This window comes from Gobius niger (assembly GCF_951799975.1).
Source record: "Gobius niger genome assembly, chromosome: 12".
NCBI classification, from domain to species: Eukaryota; Metazoa; Chordata; class Actinopteri; order Gobiiformes; family Gobiidae; genus Gobius; species Gobius niger.
In genome coordinates, this window is record NC_136863.1 from 29832457 (window position 1) to 29856193 (window position 23737).

General features: G+C 40.0%; 2 protein-coding genes across 3 annotated transcripts; both read left to right on the plus strand.

Annotated features, from left to right (window-relative positions):
• Nucleotides 1–8671: 8671 nt before the first annotated feature.
• gtf3c6 (general transcription factor IIIC, polypeptide 6, alpha) lies at nucleotides 8672–12020 on the plus strand. Its single transcript, XM_079567291.1, has 6 exons — nucleotides 8672–8810; nucleotides 8955–9035; nucleotides 9113–9176; nucleotides 10133–10177; nucleotides 10254–10358; nucleotides 11792–12020. Exons 1-6 carry the CDS (start codon nucleotides 8787–8789, stop codon nucleotides 11920–11922), a joined length of 450 nt encoding a protein of 149 aa, XP_079423417.1. The 5' UTR covers nucleotides 8672–8786; the 3' UTR covers nucleotides 11923–12020.
• Nucleotides 12021–13532: 1512 nt separating this feature from the next.
• calub (calumenin b) lies at nucleotides 13533–21947 on the plus strand. Of its 2 annotated transcripts, none has more exons than XM_079567224.1 (7): nucleotides 13533–13600; nucleotides 14869–15098; nucleotides 17193–17386; nucleotides 17513–17679; nucleotides 18944–19004; nucleotides 19846–20045; nucleotides 21622–21947. In XM_079567224.1, the coding sequence occupies exons 2-7, from the start codon at nucleotides 14878–14880 to the stop codon at nucleotides 21724–21726; spliced, it is 948 nt and encodes a 315-aa protein (XP_079423350.1). In that variant the 5' UTR covers nucleotides 13533–13600; nucleotides 14869–14877; the 3' UTR covers nucleotides 21727–21947. The 2 variants fall into 2 exon arrangements, with proteins under 2 accessions (XP_079423350.1, XP_079423351.1); XM_079567225.1 differs by lacking the exon at nucleotides 13533–13600 and adding an exon at nucleotides 13736–13776.
• The last annotated feature ends 1790 nt before the right edge of the window (nucleotides 21948–23737 follow it).

The window sequence follows — 23737 nt, forward strand, 5'->3', positions numbered from 1 at the left end:
AATGACAATACAATATTATATCCGGTTATAACTGCCTTATTCTTCATTTCCACTCGCATTTGCTTTGTCCTAATTTTCCTTCAATTTATTTCCAACAATAAATTCGCTGAGAGTCCATTTATTGGCCAGTTAACATGCTGCTCGACATTTGTGGCTCATCCAATAATTATTTTACGATTTTAACGCGTTCATGGTGTAAAGTGGTTGTCTGTCTGGCCCTCGCCACCCCACAAAGATTGGAGCGTATCTCAGGCATAAATCAGCGAGTGTCCGAGCGCTGCGTCTTTACGCACACATGGATATGTTTTATTATTGATGAGACTGCGTTAAAAGACACTGACGAGCCTGTCATTTATGAGCCAAACAGCACGACTGGAAAAGGTGCTGTGATTTTAACATCAGGCCATTTTGCATATTAGATGTGTGCGTGCGTGCGTGTCTGTGTGTGGGTGTGTGGGTGTGTGTCTGTGTGGGTACGCGCGAGGGGAGAGGCCTATGCGGTTATGTGCGCCACCTACAATGAGAAAGACGTACGATGCTATTGCATATTGTATTATGTTAAAGTACTGTAGAAAAGTATAGAGCTATACATGCAAATGTCTTATACATGTTTTTTATACAGTTGCACCTGCACCGGGATGTTTATTATGAATAATATTGTATTGCTTACATGCAATTACCAAATTAGTACTTATAAATGTGTAACGTGGTGTAATTGTCTTTTTTATGTCAGAAACATTATCAATATATTATCCATATTCTTTTCATGAATAAAATATGTATCAAAAATAATATAAAGTTGCATGACAATATACTTAAGAATCATCTTAACGTCAATGTTGTTCACAAAGTCCGTATATTCACATGTACATACATTTATTAACAGTTTGCTATTCCTTTAAATCACATTAACCTCAGCTACACGGGTTGATATAGCTTTCATTTTTTACATATCACAAGCATGTTCTGCTCCATGAATATATGTAGGCATAAAAACAGTGTCTAATGATTGAATAATAAGTATGAAACAACAATATTTCACTGTTATTAAATCCTGGTTGTGATGCACAGCCACAGCCTCATCAACTCCTAAACGCACAGGGGCCTCTCCGGGTGCACTTTAACATGCGCCGTGCCTGCTGTGCCCTCAGGTCTGTGCCAGGGGTTGTTGTTTTCACTGTAATATATAGTTAGCCATTCCACCAATTTACCCTGTCACTGTTAATGGGGCAATTAACCACGGCGATACCCCCTGGGCTGAGAGGGAGAGCCCTATATGCACCCCAACTCCAAACTTGTCTTTATGGCATTTATATGACAAGGTGTAGGGGGGGGCGCGAAGTGGCTGGGGGACCCATCTGACACCTCCCAGGGTTCTTCATGTCACTCCCCTCCCGACTGCCCCCGCCTTGATATTTGCCCCGGGGTACGGCGCGGAGCAAGTGTAATGGATCATGTGTAGAAGAGGAGGTTCGGGGGGGGGGGAACTTTCGAAATCACTGCGCTAACTCTCACTTAAATATTATTGCTTAGAATTATGTGCTGAGGGCTAAGAACCGCAAGGCTGTGGTGACATTTGGGGCAAAATCGAATAAAAATATGAATACCATTTTGTGTTATGGATTTGAAATGTCTATTTTTTTGGATGTTGATAAAATGATTACGTTGTTTCTTGAGATTTTTCAGTACAGTTCCGCTCAGAAAAAACATCTACTATACACACATGATTGATAGGTTTACTGTATTCATGCGCTATATTACATGTATTTAAGTGTGACCTTTAAGCTTTTGGGACGAATTGATTGAAAAAGCAATCGTGTGAATCATTGGACGGAACCAAAAGAATATCTGATTGTGATTAGATTTGCGCTTTATGTTTCAAAAATCAACGCTCAGGTCGGCGTGCACAGTTATAGCACATGAGAGACGAACGAAATATAAGCAGCTAAACTAATGCAACACGTTTGTCGAGCATCTTTTATATACGTCATAAACCCTTATGGAGACACAGTTAGATTGTTCGCAGAGGACGGCGTGCTGTGCTGCTTTACCTAAACCATTTCATCCCGTGCCATTGAAATTGCGATTCTTTGTTTTATTTTCGCAGCTTCTCATGAACCGTTTTCCCCCCGGTTTTCCCGTAAAGATAGCGGAATGTGACTTAAGCCCTTTTGATTCGGAGCCTTCTATAAACATGTGTCTGGCTCAAACGCTCCCCCTTGACCTCGACTGTTTATACAATCCATATCCGGAAGTCTCTCTCCATCTTGGTCCACGCTCGGGCCCCCGTCCGCCTTGCCTTCCATCCCAGAGGAGGCAATAACCTCCCCGAGCAAGTCCCCCCCCCCCCCCCTTGAGCCGTTGTCATAGTAACCCGCAAGACCGGTCGACATGACAACCCCACCACGGTCCAGAGATAGATGATAGGCCAGAAATTGGGAGGGAACAAGGTGCATGGGGGATTTGCACGCCTGCTTTAATTTAGTTTGCCTGATTCAGATTCAGAACTGTTTTCTTTTTTTTCCTCCATCCCGAAGGCCCTCCAGAGGTTTATTATACATTCATATTTGTACAGGTACGCGCCACGTATAGCTGGACAGCGGCGGCACGTCCTTATTGCAAATGAACGCTGAAGGAAGCCGCTATTTTGCAGTGATTTGATGCTTATGTGGATTTTTTTTTTCACACACGGCGGCGCCGTGAACCGCTGTTGAATCCAAATATCATAAAAACTGTTTTATTTTAGGAGCGATATCGACAAATGACAAAACTCCCTTCTCCACAGGGTCTTATTGTATGTCAGATCTATTGAAATGCATATTGTTCTTGTGTTATTTTAGCCGTTCAGTCTCTCGTGAACTGAATTTCACCTTTTTAGGACATACATAACAAATCACTATTGCATTGAAAAAATACTTTACAGTAATTTTATTGCTTTTTTATTTTCAAAGACGCTTCAAGACACTCAAAGACCCTGAAACTTTGCCACAACAAAGCCACATTATCAGCTTATTTGCCGTTTATCAGATAAAGGAATACTGATGTTTTTTGCAGTATTCTTTCCAAAATCCAGATTTATGTTGCAGTGCACATTTTAAACAATTTGGGGAGCGTTAATAATTGAGAGAAGCTCATGCATTTCTACAAACTACAGGTTTAGCAGATTTTATACATAATACAACCGCTCAGAATAAAAACCTTTCATTTTGCAATGAGTTGTTATAGAGGACATAATATTACAACAAGCCATTCTGCTCGAATATCCATCACTTTACATTTCAGATTTGAATATTTATGTTTACCCCTTCCTTATCATAACCACGTTATCCCCCTCCCGATTTAAACAGTGTCACGGCTGCAGATGACTGCGATGACTCGGAAATCTGTCCCCCGCCAAACCGGCTAGGCCGCTGCCCGCCGACTGACCCCGCACTCTGACCCCGAGCGCGGAGCTAGCCATGCAAAAACTGACATTAAGAATCAATAGGTAACATTTAAATGAGGTGTATTCAATTAAAATAGACAGTGTAACCTTTGCGGGCACCTTGGTATCATCTAAATGCTACAGAGCCCGTGTAAATGCGTGTCGGACTGCGCTCGGGGTTCGTCCATGCTAATAAAATTACCGCTGTTGAAATGTCATTACAGCCCGAGAAATATACTCTACCATATATATATACCATATACGTATATGCCATATATCCTTGGTTTATGCTCACTGTCAGTCATTTGTAAGGCATTCATGAATCATCGGTTAATAATTATTTCAGAAAAGCTTTCATTATCATTTGTTAATCATTTATAAGCTCCTAAAAGGTTCATTGGCATAGTTTTGTTAACGGTATATATGAGGGTTTAGACATTATTCAGAGTTATCACTATTTTTGTGGTTATAAACAAAAAGGCTTTGTAAATGTTTTATAAATGATTGACGTGTTTACTAATGTTTTACAAATGCTTAATTAATAATGTTTAGTGATTATAAAGCATTACCCAGGTTTTTTTTTGTTCTTGATCTGAAGTTTGTAATATAAATGATTTTGTCTTGAGTGCATCATTCATATGCCGCCCCATTTTAGCATTTATCATTTTTGGAAACATTAAAGCATCAACGCGTAGAATTTTACCCAATAAATAAAACTGAAATGTAGGCATTTATTTTTGACAGATATTTTCATCATTGAAAAATACCAAACATGAGCCTTTGCTGTGAGCGGCTCAGCTCTCCTAAGACATGACTGTAACTTTACCAGGAGTGGGCACGTCTCCAGCTCGTCGTCATGGAGATGTTGACTAAAGTCAGCAGAATTTGAGGTTTGAACAGGTTAGGTTCTCATCCAGATCATCCTTCTTTGATTACCCACTGCAGTAATAACATATTCTGTGTCGAGCTGGTCATTAGCTGCATGGTTTTATTGATGGTAAGTCCAAAATGTTACGCAGTGTGCCTTTAAACGTGTCTGTATGTAACATTTAGATTTTTTTCTCTGTCTTCCATTGCTTTTTTCAATTAAAACGTCTCTGGTGTTTAAATTTGGACGAGAGGTGAAACAAATCAGCACAGAAAACGACTTTTCTATTTTTTTTTTTTACTTCGATAGAAAACTTCTTTACGACTGAATTATACAGCTTGTGTGTGATGATTCCAGTACGTTTAGCAGCTTTTACTCGCGGTGCCTCTTCTGACAAGTCACTCTCCTGTGATTGGTCAACTCCCCCTGTCACTCACTCAGAACGTGACTGAGGTTGACCAATAGGGTGAGTGGAAGGTCGGCCTGTGAAAAACCTGAATCATAGAACCATCTTGAAAAACTGGCAGATCGTGGCGTCGCATTGTCATACCACCCAATTGCAATATTTTAAAACACTCAAATACCATAACACCAAACATCATCAAATTAAAACAATATATGCTACATCAGGATATAATCAATTTGGCTAAAATGGGGATGAAACTGAACCTTTGCTCATTTTAAACTTCCCATACTTCCCATTTTGCTTTAGGCTATGTCGGCAGAAAATGTGCACATCCGGAAGACCTCATGGATTCTGAGTTATATATATGAACCACTGCGTCGCCTAATATTGCGATAACCAGAGCATCTAAATAAAATGTGCTGTTTAAATATGTAAAAGCAGCGTGGATGAAACCTATAGTAGTCGGTTCCAGCTGACAAAACCACATCCTCCAGGCCCGTAGTTGTGGTGAAATGAGATGGGGGCAGGTAACGGGAACGTGAATGCTGTTAGTATGCTGATTTGGCGCTGTGTCCGGACACACATAGTCGGATAATGGGCATTGTCACTAAATGGTCCGACATTTGAGGATTTGCATTTGTGATGTTTTTGAATAGTGCTAATAGAGGAATACGCACTCCTCCCCCATGTTAGAATAGAGATTTATATATTATCTAAAGATGACTCTATACAACTCTATGAGCAATTCACTGTTTTTGTAAGAAACATCCAAACAGAAAATCCAAATATGCTCAACGCTCCACAAATATGTTATAGCACAGTCTTTTCAACTGGTAACAATTGCTCACATGAACGATTGACAAAGGGCACCACTCTTTAACACTAAAGTGGCCTTAATCCCGTGAGTTAGCTCTCCTTAGTTCATTATGTGCGGTGAGATGCCCAGGCAACTGTGCAATCTCATATTTATTTTAAACGTAAATGTATAAAGGTCTTGCCCGGATCTTGCATAACAAAAGCATTTATTATGGAGTCAAAGGTGTGATATAAAACAGACAGACCCTGCTACATTAAAGGCACACCGCAGAACATTTTGGATTATACTTTTGCCAGCAATACAAATAATGACCGATCAGATGCAGAAAATGCATTTTTTGCAGTGGGTAATCGTAGAATGGGTTTGAATGACGAGGTAAACTATTTTAATCTCATACTTGGCTGCTGTTAGTCAACATCTCCATGGAGACTCTTCAACAGTAGTACTAATGGCTTGTATTTTATTCTATTCTATCGTTGGGTGAAATGTTACACATTGCTGCTTTAACTGCAAAAGATAAAAAAACATATTAACATACTAAAATCAGTATCGAACATGAATAATGACTTTGGCTTGTCTGTTAGCATATGCGCTTTGAAACATTTTTTCAGATGCTAAAATGTGCTGATGGCCTTTTCTTACGTGGGGCTGTTCCTGTATCTATTATGTTGTGTTTTCATGGGTAATAACCAAAACAATTTGATAATTTCTGTCAACGACAGTGATTCTATCCAGCCACACCATCTCTAAATTTCTAAAACACTGACTGTCAGGTTTGAAATTCCAAACCGTAGAAACTCCAAAGCATACGTTCATAGTATATTTTTCATTCGACAGCTACTTCCTTCAGCAGTGAGCCAGGCCCTTTGGATTTGTGGATTTATTTATTTTTCTTTGCATCAGACGTTCTTTCTGTCACAACAAGCCACGTTTAGGACTAGAGATAGATAATGGGAATGGGGACGTACCTTGTCCAGGGACACAACGTCGTCAACAACAACAGAATCGACTCAAATTGGGCTAAACTGAGCACAAGCTCCGTCTTAGCCAGAAAAATACGACTTAAATGCTTTACTTATGCATAAATGAGATCATTCAAAATAGCAGACGGCCTGAGGACCGCCCGGAGAAGCCCAAGTGCCACAGGGCCACTGGCTTAGACCATTGCTCCAACTCATTTCACATGAATATACTGGACTAAAAATACTGTATGTGCCCGATCATTTGACATACCTACGCCGTCGTCACCCTTACCCCACATTGAGGTGTCATGTACATGAAATGTGCCATACAAATAAACTTATTTTCACCAACCCCGGCACATCGATTACATTCTGAAATTTGTAAATCCTTCTATAACCAATGCAGAATTCTTTTTCGCACCCCTCTTTCTTCATATGTCCACATACTTCACATCATCACACTCACAGCATAATTTATAGACATCCCTGGCTTGATTTCTCTGCATGTGCGCATTACTTGGATTGTTCCCAATAGCAGGTAAACAATTCCAGGCCACCTTCAGGAACATATTTACTGAGAAAAATGGAGACTTAACATTAACATTTTTACACCGTTGCACTGGCCATAAGAGATATAATATAATTCCACAGATGCATATGAATCATTGTAATGAAATGTAAAATAGCCCAGATTTATCATTGCTACATCAGGCAGATTAAAGATTTCTCCCTACGTGTGTTTTTTTTTTTTTGTCTCGTGCTGTCTGATTGCTTCTTTCTCGGCGTGGATGCGTTTGATGTGTACGCTTCATCTGGTATTTGCTGCCCGCGCCTCTGACGGATGGATTTTCCCTTGGGGATCGATAAAGTGTATCTTCTCATCTCATCACCTCGCCAATGGCCTCGCGCCGGAGAGCATTCATAACCTTAATGTTACATGCAGATGAGACTGCTCACAGGTAGCCAATTCACAAAACCTCAGTCATCATGAGCCATTAGTATGATGAGCAAAAGGGAGACGGGCTACAAAAAGCATGTATTACTGTTATTAGGTTGCAAATAAATGTATGTGTAAAAGCCCTATAACTGATTTCTTTCATTTACAAATAAAAGAGGAAGTAGGACATTTCTAATTGTTGGTTGTGGTCTAGTTTATAAGCGCGTTTCTCAAACTTTAGGGACCAATACTGTCGCGAAATGTAAACCACAACAAATACCTGCTGGTTCATAATCTATAACAACGCTTTATGAGATGCAGTGCACAAATATCTGTTTAGGGTCTTCATATTATTACGGTATGTAGCCCACATGTACTTCAGTCACTTTTTGAAATGATTGTCGTTCTTTGTAGTTTTGCCACATGGTATTTTTTTTTTTAACCCTTACTTAAGCATTTTTTTTTTCTTTAAGTATCTGTTCTCTTACTTGACTAACAAATAGTGACTCTGTTAGTGGTTTTGATCACACATATCTTGTATTTTTAGATTCTCTTTATTTATTTCTTACCTATGCTCATGGCGTACGCTTTGAGAATATTCTGATTTTAGATAGGAATATGCCATAATTGCATATAAATCACTCTTCCACGCGTAGATCTGCAGGCTACTCCAGTGATATTTTCACCAAATACCTTTCTTTTGGTTTAAAGTACCGATACACTTTCTACCTCATTCGTTTTTTGGCTGCTCTGCACATCTTTGAAAACCAAACGTATATCTCCAAGGAACAAAAACTGGCACAAAGTTCAACCTCTTCCCTCTCTAAACAAATGAACTTATGTGGGTTGATTTTATGGTTTGTTTGTTTTCACTAGGCCTTCAAAAAGTAGTGACATTAAGCAATAGTCAGTTACAGGCATGATTGTTGACACTTTAAATAAGAGAAGACACAAAATCAATATGGTGAGTTTGTGAACCTAAAACTTAATTAAAAAAGAAAAACAACAACAGGTTTTGTTCTGTTTTTTACTTTTTGTAGTTACAGAATTTTGCCTCAGTCACAAACCCTATTGTTGGCGAGAGTTTGACACAGGTTTCCAGGATAACACAATACATACAATACACAATACATGACGTTATATTGAGCAACAGTGCCTCCTAGAGGGGATAAACAATAACACGCAGGAGTCGAAGCCCACCACCCGGACACCGTACATTCGCGGAAGCTGTGTTGACAAACCACACATATTTCTATGCACCGAAGCCAAAACATTGCCGTTTTCCCTCAGTTCCCACAATTTATAAGAAATCTGCGGAGTAAATTATGCGATTGATTATTTATGTATTGTAGTCTGACAATATTGACAAACGATGGAGGATGAGTGGGAAGAGGAGGTGCGTAAAGGTTGAAAGCCAAGGAGTTGCTAAATGCTCAGTTAGTCTTTCTCGTGCACATATTTGCAAATGTTGTAGTCGCTAAAACATAAAATCCATCTCGCACATTTAAAGGTGCGTCCCTCTATGTCCTTGTGTTCTCAGGAGCAGCTGGTCGTGGTGGAGCTGGCGGGGACGTTGAGCAATGAGTTTCTGACCAAAAACAAAAGCGCGTGTAAGGTCCTTGTAAGTCTTATTACTTCATTTTACCATGACTGATCAGAGAACTTTCATTTCTAATTGTCTACTTGTCCCCTTTCAAGGATATTGACAGTGAGAATCCATTCATGCAAGTGGGACAATTAGTTTTTGCTGGAGAATATGAAGGTAAGAACCACAATTTATTAATAAGAATGATAATTATAACTGTATATTATTTTATATGCGTTTTTAAAGTCATATTACTACTTAGCAAACGTCACTGGCAAAGCAGGTGCAAATTTACATCACTCAAATAGAACACTTTCCTGTAAAAGTACTAAATAAATGTGTTCCAAATTATTATGCAAATGATATTTCAGTGTCATGAAAATGTCAGACACTTGTGTTAATTAGTTGTCAGGTAAGCCCAGTTAAGGAAAAAAACTACTTATTACTAAGCAGACCACTATTGTCAAGCAATATGGGAAAGAAAAAGGATCTCTCTGCTGATGAAAAGAGTGAAATAGTTCAAAAAACAGTATTTCACAAAAGATTATGTGCAATCATCTGTTAAGTACTGATTCAGAGAACACACGGGTTTGTGCAGATAAAGGCACAATGAGGATGGTTTCAGCCAGACAAACACATCCGATTATAGAACAGCTGCGACAAAGCAGCAAACGGGTATTTGAAGCTGCCGGTGCCTCTGGAGTCTCCCGAACATCAAGGTGTTGGACCCTCCAGAGGCTGCAGTTGTGCATAAACCGTCTATCCGGCCTCCCCTAAACTGTTCATTGAAGCTCATGAACAGAAACGGCTGCAGTGGGCCCTAAATATATGAAGACTCATTTTCAAACTGAAAATGATGGTCTGCTTAATAATGTGGAGCGTCCTTTTTCAGTAGTTTTTGGGCTTACCTAACAACTAATCATCCCAGGCGTCTGAGATTGATTTCAGTGATTCAAAGAGCCCTGAGACACAATACCATCTATGGGTTTCATTGAAAAGCATTTTTTTTGTACCTTTATGGCACTGAAATATCATTTGCATAATCATTACGAATGCAGTGTATAGAGAGATAGTATACAGACAGTAATTGTTTCATTCTTTCACTTTTGATTGGAAACTTTTACAATTTGCAGATGCTATGGGGACTAGTGTCCTGTTTGAGGAGCTGCCACGGAAAGGTGGGCATCAAACATTTAACATGTACTGTGTTTTCCTGCGTAAAAGTTATATTTTCTTTTTCATACTTCACTCTAGGAAAGGACTCTGCCCCTGAGTTGAAGTACATGTGCCACACTGGGAAGAAGCTTATGATGCAGCGAGTGTTTCTGACAGAGAGGAAAGACGGTGAAAGCAACCAAGGTAACTCGCAACTTTCCCTGTTGGATCGTGTTCTGCATGCAGTGAACTCCTACCTCAATATTGCTTCTATTGTGTACACATATATTTTGATATTTCTCTCTATACATGGTCTTAGCGTATTTTTGAGAGTAAAAATTCCCTGTATGTTGTTTACATGTGGAAAACTAACAAAGAAATGACCAGGGATTGTGATAATGTATATCATCAACACTCAATATTATTAGACATTTGCCAGTAAATGCTGATTATTTTTGATAACTTACACAACTCGGGTCCCTTTGTTCTTTTTCAGTGTAGCAGACATTAAGAAGAAATTACTCTTATTTTACACTTTTCACTTTGAATCAGTTGAAAAAATATCTCAATAAAGGCTTGCCAGAGCACTTTAGAGGAAACCAAGAAATAAGTGATCTTAAAGCTACCCTCAGCTACTCCGCATGGTTGCATTCCCACTAGGGCAGTTGAAACAACTAATTGATTAATCCACAACTAATCGATTATTGAAATAGTTCACAACTATTTCTAATTGATTAATTGTTTCCATGTTCACACGGAGTCAAATAGAGCAAAAATGACATGAACATTTTGTATTTTTGTTGAAAACCTACTTTGTTTATATAGTTAGAGTCTGTAGTGTTTTGTACCTTGTACATTTCATAAATATCTGTCTGTGTCTTATCCAATCAGAAAGCAGAATTGCCACTTAGAGCCTCAACCAAACATTTACTTAAAGTTTACCCGAACACGTCCTCAAGCGGCGCCACTTTAGCTTTATGTGATTTTTTTTTTTTTTTTTGGACAAAATGCAATTGTCATACACCATTCACAGCAAAGCGGTTAATCGTAAAAATAATCAGATTAATCGACTACCAAAATGATCATTAGTTGCAGCCTTAATTCCCACATTTCATCGCGAGATGTGCCACCTTCAAACAGTGAGCGAGCTTGTGACCAGCGCAGTACCTCGCTCACCTCACAGCGCACCCAAAACACACCCACCACCCCCACCTGCCCCCCTCATCATATAAACACAAACACGGGCAAATGTTTGAAGCAGCTACAGCGGCTAACACAGTCAGAGTTTAGCATTACAACAGAAGTTTACAAAAGATCGTGAACAGATAAACGTCCGTGACCTGCTCTGATGCAGCTGAAATCCTCATGAATGTCCGTTTGTTTAATAATCCCACATCTATAGGCAGCATAGTAAACTTAGTTCTAAATGGAACATTAATGTTCTAAATGCCAAAAAAAAAACTTACAGAGTTCCATGTAAGTTTCAATTTAGCAAAAAAAAAAAACAAGTTTACTTCACTACTGACACCTACTGACAAAAAAAAATCAAAAAGACATTGAGATGAGTTGAGAGCGGCTTTAAAAGCTTAAACATCAATCAAGTTGTAGAGTTTTCTTTTTTCTTCTTTCTCTTCCAGAAGGTAATGACTCAGAACAGGTGGAGGAAAACACAGCGATCTTATTAAGTGACGACAATGATGAAGAAGAAGGTGGACGGCTGGATGACACACAGATCTCTGCAGAGATGGAAGATTCACTTGTGGACTGATGATTTCCGTCTTCAATTTGTATGAACTGTTACATTATTAGTAACTAATGCTCTATTGATTTGTACATACAGCTGTGTTTTATTGCTGTTTTTTCCATTTTGTAGTTGTAATAAAATGAAGATCTGACTGATGATGGATTTTTGCAATGTTAATGCTCCTTGGTTTAACGCGTCTAGGACATGGTGTAACTTCTGAAGTTACATACTGAGTAAACACGGTGATGGTAGGTTCAGGTTTGACTGCAGTTTGAGAAGTTGCATTTAAAGCAAGTTGAACTATCGATTTGCTAACTTAGTATACTCAGTCATTTAACATCCCAGATAGCCCCAAAGAGTTTATCAGCATGTTTACAACTTTCAGGGTAGAAAAATGCACAGAAATATAATTTGAATATTATTATTGTGTTTTTTTAATCACTGTTAACAACTTATTTTTTCCACCAATGTCTGCTTTTACAATATATTGGCTGTTGAAGAGGACACATCTATTTTCCCCCCCACAGCTAGAAAAAAATATCCTAGCCTAAGAACATGGAGGTTACCTAAGAGCATACCTCTAATAAATGCTGGGGCGGGTTGTACTGAGTTACATTTACTCAAGTACATGTGTGTAGGCCGACTTGAGTCATTTTTTTAAGTAATTTATCTTCTCAGAGGTGTTATACCATATGATACTTTTTTACTTCTGCTTTAGTAATATAATGACATATCTGTACTCTTACTTGAGTAAAAATAATAATTACTCCCTCCACAGTGAGTAAATTTTTTTGAATACAGTATATATATTTTTAATTTATTTCAGCCTTTTCCTGGGCTTTCCACATAATTTCGTGTGGTCACGTTCAAAACAGTTACTCAGTAATCATAGTCCGCAAGTAGCATTTCCATCATGTACTTTTTTTAATTCTTATTATGTTTCACTGAACTGACCCCAGTTCATTGATTGTAAAGTTCAATAAGATAAGATAATCCTTTTCTCACAAAGGAGAAATTCACTTGTTACAGTCGGCGTTCAAGAAGATCACTCAGAGTTAATAAAGTGGAGCTGATACTGAGATTATTGCACATGTTACTTTACAGTCTTATTGTACAGTCTGACAGCAGTGGGGATGAAGGCTTTGCGGTAGCGCTCCGTCCTGCACTGAGGGTGTCTCAGTCTGCCACTGAGAGAGCTGCTCAGCTCTTCTACTCTAATATGTAGCCCTCCATGAACATTTTAGACACCCCTATGGTCTGAATACTTAATATCATTGTAAAATTTTGCTTTTTGTGTCCCGCATTCATTCCAAGGCAAAAATCTGAGTGGTATTTCCACCAAAGAAATAGCCACTTTTTGTACCAAGCTGCTACATAATGAGGTAGAATTCCTTTAACCAGGCCTTAAAACTCCCACGTAACTCCCATAAGCCTCGGCCATAACCTCCAATAGCCTTTCCTTCATAAATCTGTTGACAAATCTTATGAATGAACGGGAAATGTTGACTTTGAGGACGTGGCGGTTTTGGTCCAATCCAATCACCGCTTGCGCTCGCGCGGTGGACCAATCACAGCGCGACATGCCACTCGCTCTTCCGGGCTCTGATTGGTCCGCTGCGGCATTAGCACCGGAAGAGCATGGGTGTGTTTCCGCTACGGCAGCTGCCCTCAAACTGCAACGAGCAACTTCTCCAAGACTCCGGTACTGAACTCTTACTTTTCACCTTTTAGACCGAGCTTAAAGCTGTCGTTTGTCTGCGACACGTGAGCGGCGGTTTAGCGCGCGGCCTGTTGTTTGCTACAGTTGTTCGTGATTTCGTTTTCCAGAGATAAAATACCGCTTTATTGTTTGCGTTTTTTCAACCTAACGGGACGTAGGTAGGTAGCGATAGTGTCATTTGTAACTGATGCTTTACTCATCCTGTCTTGCCTTGTGTGCATATTCCTTGTATTTTAAGTGCTACAATGTTTGTCAGGCGTCAGTGCTTTAATGTTAGGCTTTGAGACGCCAGGTTAATAGTTGTAGATGATGCAGGCTTGATTTACGTTAAGGTTTTGCGTCACAATTGACAGTTGACATCTAAGGTTATTGTTTTTCATGAGCAATCCCTGCTCCTCCGCTTTTCTCATGTGATCCCTGTTGTAGTTTAGCAGTTCATTTCTTAGTTTCTTGACTTGGAATTATTAGATATTTTTTTCACCATTTACCTTCCTCACTGGCTCATTCTTAAAGGTGCATTATGCAACTTTTTATGCAGAAAAAAACTGTTGTTATTTATGCATATTTTACCTTGTAGTGACGCAGTGGCTGTGAGTGGTCAGCATGACGCCTTTACTTTCCATCACAGTGCTCTCTAGGACGCTCCAGGATCAATTGTGTTGTTGTTTTTTGGTGAGAGGGTCTGTCTGCAATGAAAAACCTCCCAGACAATTGATCTTAGAGCGTCCTAGAGACCACCGTGATGGAAAGTAAAGGCGTCATGCTGCCCACTAATACAGCCACTGCGTCACTACAAGGTAAAATATGCATAAATAACTTTTTTTTTCCCACATAAAAAGTTGCATAATGCACCTTTAATGTAAGTGTAGTCAAAGTAAAAGTTTATCTCTGAAATGGAACGACATCCTGAGTAAATAGGTGTCAGTTGGTTCAGGTTTGTCTGTAATCTGAGTAGTTGTGTTAAGCCCATGTTACAATAACTACTTGGTAACTGTGTAGTGTCCCTTGACTATTGAAGAGTTTAAGTTTCAGAGGAGGAGTTGCAAACGTATCAGTATTTTCTTAGAGCCTAGATCAGTAACCAAACAAAAGCAAAAAGAGAAGTCGGGGGAGGTACAATCATACTATCTCTGTCGTAGCCTTGACAGCCTCTACTTCATGATCCAGTGTGATAGATTAATGCTATTCTCTAATAGGTAATCTGATGTTTCTCCTGAGTTTGTAATAACTCTTGCTTCTACTATCCCCAGACCCATAAGATGGAGCTGCGGCCGCTGTTCATGTGCGTGGCCTTCTGCCTGGTGTACGCGTCCAGCAAACCCATGGAGAAGAAGGACCGCGTCCACCACGACGAGCCGCTGAGCAGCAAGGATCACAACGACGCGGAGGACTTCGACTACGACCACGAGGCCTTCCTGGGACAAGAGGAGGCCAAGACCTTCGAGCAGCTCACCCCCGAGGAGAGCAAGGAGCGGCTTGGGTAAGAGGAAGCACTCCCCGGTATATTATTGTCTTTGGGTCCACTGTCGAGTTCATTTTCCATAAGATCTTGCACTGCCTGACCCAAAATAAAAAAAACAAGTCGCCACAAATAAAAAGGTCACGCGCTCTAATGTTTCGTATTCCCGCCTTTTAGTTTTGATTACAGCACGCATCCAGTCATACATTCAAAAAGCTTCTTCAATTTCCATCCAGTGTTGGATGAATTTTTCACCGAGATCTTGTATTGATGATGGGAAAGTGTGACCAAGGTGCAAAGCCTTCTCCAGCACATAACAAAGATTCTCAATGGGGTTAAGATCAGTGATATTTTTGACGACTAAAATTGGACTAAAACTAAATTAAAAGTTTTTAATGAGACTAAAACTATGACTAAAATGTCCAGATATTTTAGTCGACTAAAATAAGACTAAACAAAAATGAAAAGGAGAGACTAAAATCATCCAAACTTCTATTGTCAGTCTAAAAGACTGACAATAGACAATAGAATCCTCTGCCAAAGGATCAGCTCTGAGCTTTGTTCATGTGGAGCAGCTCCATGAAGCAGAGAACCTGAATTAAATATGATTATAATTAATGTTATAAATGCAAAGTCGACTAAATTAGTCTTAAATTTAGATCTTCTTTATTTATTTATATAGCGCCTTTCACAGACATATAGTCACAAAGCGCTTTACATGAGACAGTTGTACATTCACTCCATACTCGGTGGTGGAAAGCTACGTTTGTAGCTTCAGTTTCCCCTGGGGGAGACTGTCAGAGGCGCTTTCGCGACTGCGCCAACACACCCTCTGACCACCACCATACATTCACTCACACACATCATTCATCCTGGCCTATTGTGCATGTTTTTAGTGGTAGGGGAAACCGGAGTGCCCGGAGGAAACCTACGCAGAAACGGGGAGAACATGCAAACTCCACACAGAAAGGCCCGTCCAGGTGGGAATCGAACCCGGACCTTCTAGCTGTGAAGCGAGAGCACTAACCGCTGCGCTACCGTGCCGCCAGTTGACTAGTTGACTAAATTGACATGCAATTTTAGTCAACTAAAACTAGACTAAATTTGAAAGGATTTTTTCGACTAAAATTACATTACATTTTAGTCAAAAGACTTAAGACTAAAACTAAATTAAAATATGTTGTCAAAATTAACACTGGTTAAGATCTGGTGGTCGACGGCTGATCTCATTCATGAGTCTAGACCTGAGCAATTGCAGCATCCCCAGATCAGAAGAGTTGGTTACATCCAAGTAAAGGACACTTTTCTCTTGTCAGGCACATGTCGATGATGGTTCCCCACTCTCCTTCCTGATTTTAGTGATGCGTTGGACATTTTGCTTATTTTATTGTCTCTATTTTAAACATGGCCTTTACTGATATAGCCCAACAACACAGACCAACAGACTAAAATGAGCGCAAGAAATGAAATGCTTTCCACTTCAGTATCATTTAACACAAAAAGTGTCTACATTATTCCTCCACACCAAACAATGTGCTGTTACTATTAGAATATCTCTTCTTTTTTAAGACATTAATAGTCATTATTGTGTGATGAGCTTCTTCTTCCTGTCGGTAAATGACGTTTTAAACGTGTAAGTTTATTAATCGCACCACCAAGAAACGCCAAACATTTATTTGGGCTGGTATTATGTTTCAAGTTGGCTCAATGAATGTTTAATTATGGCGTTTTTCTTGTTTGTCTTCTTGCTACCCGTAAGAACGACGTGCCAGGACTAAGCCTCATTTCCTGTTTCTCAGCTGCAAATCCGGTCAGAGAAGAGAAACTAGTCCTAACTAAAATAATGCTGGTTCCTGGTAGTGCACAGCCTATATTTGTGTCTTGTTGCTGCAAGAACGGTTACCATTCAAAGTTATTTTAGACAGTTGATGGGCGGCCACTCTACTAATATTTGCGTGGATGTATCGCAAATAGAAGAAGAGAAGATATTAGACCAACAAACTCGTGTTACAGTTTACAAATGACGGTCAAACCGGATCTGCATCGTCTCCATTTGTATGAAAAACGCTGAGCAGTTTTGGGGAAAAGGGGTTGATATGGTCATTTTTCGGGCAGGATGTTGGTGGAGAAGATCGACGAGGACCAGGACGGCTTCGTGACGGTGGAGGAGATGAAGAGGTGGATCAAGCACGCCCAGAAGAGGTGGATCTACGACGATGTGGACCGGCAGTGGAAGAGTCACGACCTCAACGGGGACGGAATGGTGTCCTGGGAGGAGTACAGGAACGCCACCTACGGGTACATCCTGGGTATGCCGGCTTTTTTCTCTCCTCCCTCTCGTCTCTGAGGCGATTGCGCACCATCGAGTCTTCATTTTTTTTGTTACATTATGTAGTGTTAATTCTCTTTTTTTTAATATATGAATGTTTTGGCAGATGACAGTGACCCTGAGGACGGTCTCAGCTACAGGCAGATGATGGACCGCGATGAGAGGAGGTTCAAAATGGCCGACCAGGATGCGGACATGCAGGCCAACAAGGAGGAGTTCACGGCGTTTCTTCACCCGGAGGAGTACGAGCACATGAAGGACATTGTGGTGCTGGTGAGTTTTAAGGAAGGCCGATGCTTAAAGCTACTCCAAGTAATCCCGGCATCGTTGCATTCCCATCAAGCGTCGCTGGATGCGCCACAGCAGTGGACTTTGTGCCACAGAAGGAGACTGGTGCCACACCCCTTAACCCCACATGCCCCCCACACCGTGTAAACACAAGCACGTGAACAAGAAATCGCAAATGTTTGAACAGTTAGCAGCTAACAGTTTAGCATTATGATAGAGGTTTACAAAAAGATTATGAACTGACAAACATCTGAACGACCTGCTCTGATGCAGCTGAAATCTTCATGAAAACATCTCCAGGAGCCGTCAGGTCTTTTTCGTCCTCATGATCACAAAGCAAAGCAGCACTTGAGGCTGAGGCGTTCAAGGGTTGCGCGAAAAAAAAAAAGTTCTGCACTGTAAACTTAGTTCTAAATGGAAGTATTATTTTCTACCAAAAAAAGAGACTTTCATGAGTTGCAGTTCAGCAAATAAATGTAAAATGTAAATGCAAAAGTCTACAACAAAAAATAAAATAAATAAATAAAATGGATACAAACCAAAGGCTCATTTTAAAGTCACTCAAAAGCCCCCCCCCCGTTTGTGTCATCCATCCGTCCGTCCGTCCATCCATCCATCCATCCATCCATCCATCCATTTGTCCGACCCGACAACTAGGACCTTTTTGCCATGGGAGACCCTACCTGGGACATGAAGCCCCCGACAGCATAGCCCCAGGATCATTCGGTGCTCAAACCCCTCCTCCAGGTGGGGTGCGTTAAAGCAGTACTAAGTAACTTGTTAATTTAGTAAATTCCTTGCACTGAGCCGAAGACCCCAGTACACACTAATGGAATCACGAAGAAGAAGCTGGCTATCAGCAAAGCTTCCACCCCGCACCATTAGCACTGATGCTAATGGCCTATCAATCGAAGTCAGGCCCTCATTAGTATACGAGATTTTTAAAATGTACTTTATGAAATCCCACCTGGTCCCTGTAATTGTAGCTAACCCAGCGTTATAATATCTAGCTGTAGAAAGCTTAAAACATGTGTAAAGTGCAATGCTTTCTAATGGAAAACTAGCTTTTTCTGCCTTAGTCGTGGAGCAGAGCAACCCGCGACCATTGGTCAGGCCCGATACTTGACCATCAGGCTGGAGCTACTTCTTACTTTTTTCCCCCTAACTTCACTGCTGTCCTGTTATCACAGTCCTTCACTGTGTCTTTCACAATTGTCCTAATCTGCCTCTTTCCTGTTTGTTGCTGTAGGAAACCATGGAGGACATTGACAAAAACGGGGATGGCCTCATCGACCTGAATGAGTACATCGGTAAGTGGTCAACATCTGTTCTTTCTGACAAACTGTGTGTGTGTGAGTGAAACGAAGCCGTTTGTCACTGCCTCGTATGGAGTGAATGAATAAAGGTCCCATGTGACGCATCATGTGATGTAGGTCTGTGAAAGCACTATACAAATACGAACTCCCATGTACTTTAAATATGTCAATAATGTGTGAATATGATATATTGGTTTGGTTCACAAGTAAGAGTAATGTTTGAAATCATTTTATTCAAGTACAAGTAATAAGTACCTAAATTAAATTAACCTAAATTATTAGAAACAAAACTTGTAATGTGAAAATCCTCATTTCTATAGAAAATACCATAAAAAAGGATTAAAGATATATATATTTCTGAAGAAAAAGGGGCACAATATATTAGCTGCATATATTTAGGTTGACATGAAGTAAAAAGTACTGAATGGTATGACTACTCTGAGAACAGCTTCTTTAAAAAGTACTTGTACTTGTCGATTTTCCAGAGTGCAAGTCTTTTGATAGCCCTTTCATAACATTCCAAACAAACCTTTTTTTTTCTCATGGGAACTACAGTAACCTGCCATGAGACGGGTTTGAAAGAATGGATAAAATGTTGAGGAACAAGTTGGAGGCACAATGAGGAAATGCCCTGTGACTGATTGATTCATCATTTATGTCAAACGTCTCTCAGATTGTAAAGCTTCTGAAAGTGTTCAAAATGTGCACATTGTTATTCTCAAAGTCCAGGTCTAATCACAATTGTAAAACCCGTCAGAGAAATGTGGTGTTTTCCATTAACGATGCATCCTTACTGTATCGTGAGACTCCAAGTGAAAGGCTTTGGTCTGTGCAGGCGACATGTACAACCAGGACGGAGACGCCTCGGAGCCCGACTGGGTGAAGACTGAGCGGGAGCAGTTCACCGAGTTCAGGGACAAAAACAAAGACGGGAAAATGGACAAAGAGGAAACGAGAGACTGGATCCTGCCCAGCGACTACGACCACGCTGAGGCCGAGGCCAAGCACCTGGTCTACGAGTCCGACACCGATAAGGTACCACCCTTTGACATATACTGGGGACAGTGTTTGAGAGAAGCCGAACAGGAACAGGAAATGCAAACCCTGCAATTAGAGAGAAATTATTAAAAAAATGATCAAAGCTATTATCATTTTCACATCTCATTATGCAGAATTGTTAGTGTGCCCTCGAGAATTTTGAAGAGAGAAGATTTGATTTCAAAAGTTAAAATGCAGAACAAAGTTAGGAGACTTTTGCACATCCGGCAAAAGGATTTGAGGTTTATGTAAAAGGTAAAATGTAAAAGATCAATGCTGAGAAATTTTCAAAAAAGAAAAAGAACCTACGTACCGCCTTCACTCAGCCCGATTAGCCCACTCTCGGAAGCTCGGCGGGATAGGACCTGGTTGGTACTGGACCGCCAGGGAATAACAGGAAGCCTGGGTGAGGGTGTGTGTATTTTTGGTGGTGGTCGAAGATGCCGAGTATGGTGTGAATGAATAACGCGCAATATTGTACAGCGACTTTGAGCGTCCGGAAAAGCATTATTTATATTACTGTAATGTATACTTTCATGGTGTTTAGAACTAGCCTTTTGACAAAAACCCTGAATGGGAAGAATCTATAGCAGGGGTGCCCAAAGTGGGACAAATTTGGCCCGCTGAAACAATTTTGTTGGCCCGCCAGAGAGTGATCTACTTTTGCGCTGTGTGTGGTTAATACTAACTCTCTTCCATTCATTCTCAATGGTAAATATGGATGCAGTACACTTTTTGACCACCAGCGTCAATTGGGGGCGCTGTTTCACTCCTTTCACAAAGTTAAGGAAACACTATTGTAGTGTCTTGGTATTTATTAATCAGAGTTGCAGCATCAACTTTCACAGTTTTCCAACTTTTAATGCAAAGGTTGTTGACGTCAACAACAGCATATGTTAAAAAGTGACATATAAAAGATTGATGCTGAACTGACACTTTCAAAACAATCTAATGTGGCATTTTCTTTGAGTTAACGAATGAGGTAAAGTTACTGTAGGTACTGTAGATACAGGTGTAGATACAGGTGTGCACTATATTGCTGCAATTGTTGATTTTGTTTTACTAAAACTAGGCTTTTGCCATTGTTACCATTTGTTTTAATATAGCATGTTATTTGAATAGATAGAAATAGAATCAAATGCAAATGTCGAAAAAATACTATTATTATATGCAGTTATATGTGTTTCATGCTTGACATCGCCGTGTTTGGCCCGCGACCCTTAGGCACTTTTTCATTTTGGCCCTCGGAGACAAAAAGTTTGGGCACCCCTGATCTATAGGCATTGGACTTTGGAGTAATGTAGTGCTTTTATTCCTTAGAGACTAGATGCAGGTTGGTCATTTTCTTACTCACTACTGCCACCCCAGGTCTTGCGCGTAACTGCAAGTTCTATATTAAACTCGTGCATGACGGCACTTAATTTCAACATTTTTAAACTCCGTATAGTCCCTTTAATCAAAGTTATGATTAGCTATATAGCAGACAATTTCAGAATTTCACAATATCAAAGTTCTGGAGACGTCCCTACCAATGTAATCTGAAATAAACACCCACTCTCTCTCTCTCTCTCAGGACGGGCGTCTGACCAAAGCAGAGATTGTGGACAAGTACGACCTGTTCGTGGGCAGCCAGGCCACAGACTTCGGAGAGGCCCTCACTCGACACGACGAGTTCTGAGCCTCCTCCATCACACAGACTCTGCCGCTCACGTGGTGCTCCTCACCTCTGCCACTAGAGGGAGTACTCTGACCGAGATGTGCATTCAACGCCACGGACCATAATTTATTTGAGTTTTGTTTGTTTTGTTTTTTGAGTGCAAACCTATTACATGCTCAGAAGGACAGTGTAAAAGAGATTTGAAAACAGAAAGAAAAAAAATATATTAATGAAGCCGCATCTTTGAAAATGCACTGGACCACAAGGCGTAAAATTGTTGCTGTCAGGTTTTGTTTTTTTAATTACTGAATGTTTTTTTTTTTTTTTTTTTACTCGACGATGGGAAACATGAGTTGGCCGGTGAAGACTATTTGAACTAGTGCAATAAAAACACCGGGATCAGTTTTTGTTTGGGCGATACACTGCAGGAGAATGTGGATTACTGGCATATGTATAAGAAAGTTGTATTGTAAGTTTTCTATTCTTTTTTTCATATCGAAACAAAATTTATTACCTAAATTACCTATATTTTCAGCAATAAAATTTTAATAATAAATTGAGGCGGGGCTAAAAATTCTGTGCATATTTTGTTTTCATTTCAGATGCAATGATAAAAACGTATTTGTTTTGTGCCTGCAGTGTTTCCCCTTTCTAACTTTCTGTTTCCTGTGAATGTTGGACTTGAAGGCTCTGGTTGAATGAAACCATTTTTTCCGCCTCATTGGTTAATAAGCATGTTGTGTGTACATATACTCGTACTTTTGTTTGACGTGTTTTAAAAAAATGTTGCCAATATAAAAAAAAGAAAACACTAATTCCACCTCCCTCCAAGTCAGCCCTGTGTTTTCCAATCCTTTAGGTTTTTGTTTTCTCACTGCGGCCTGCTATAACCACTGATGATGCTTTTTAACGCTCTTACTATAAAAATGTATAGAAAATGTTTTTTACTGGCTGGCCACACCGACGGCTTTTCACAAGTGACTTTACTGTAACCGTGGTGATGGTGTAGAGCCCAAATCAGGTCCATTTTTGTGATTGGGAAAAAGTCTCAAATAAAAGATTCAAATAAAAATGACACTGTTTTGATTTTGAGATTACACTTGTTTAGATTATTACCGGACAAAGTGGGAGTTGATTATTGGGAAATCTGCGAGGGAAATGTTACTAATATCTAAAAGGAAAAGGCACAAAGTGAACAATCAGATATTTTTTGTTTATTGTGTCTTCTGAGGTCCTCGCTGTAATTGAAAGCGGCAACAAAAATGAGTTTAATTTGAGGCGTCACAGGCTCCAGCGGAGAGTGAAGAACATTTCTGTGCCTGCTTCCAACAGCAAAACGGAAAATATCCAAACCGCAGCAGAACACACGGCACATGGTAATAACCTATGAATAAAACAGCAGATAAACGTGAATACATGTGTGCTTTGTGCACATTAGGAAGTCCAGTGGGAACCCAGGGTGCTGAGGGCGCTGCAGCATCCCCTGGTGGATAGTTTGTGAACTGCAGGCAGTATTAACCCCTTAACTCCCACCTGAACCGAGCACGTTTTCTCCAGCTTTACCCCCAGTCCAAAAGCTTCTGGAAAAAAGGTGTGAAAATAGCAACAAAACTGAGACGAAAACAATGATGGAAATGTGAAAAAATTGAGTAAAAATGGACGAAAAAGTGATAAGAATTTGACTAAAAAATGCAAATAATTTGACAAAAAGTGACAAAAAATGACAAAAATGGACATAAATTTGACGAAAAATGGAGAAAAAATGGACGAAAAAGTGACACAAATTTGACCAAAAAAATGCGAATAATTTGACGAAAAAGTGACAAAAAAGTCACGAAAATTTGACAAAAATGAGACGACTGCCCAACAAAAAAAGTGATGCAAAAAAAATCTGACGTGAGGAAAAAGATCAATTTAGTTTTGTAGGTCTTTCAAATGAGGTGTTACACTGGCCTACAGGATTTGGGTAAAGCTGAACTGGAGAAAATGCTCTCGGTTCAGGCGGGAGTTAAGAGGTTAATAAATAGGATTT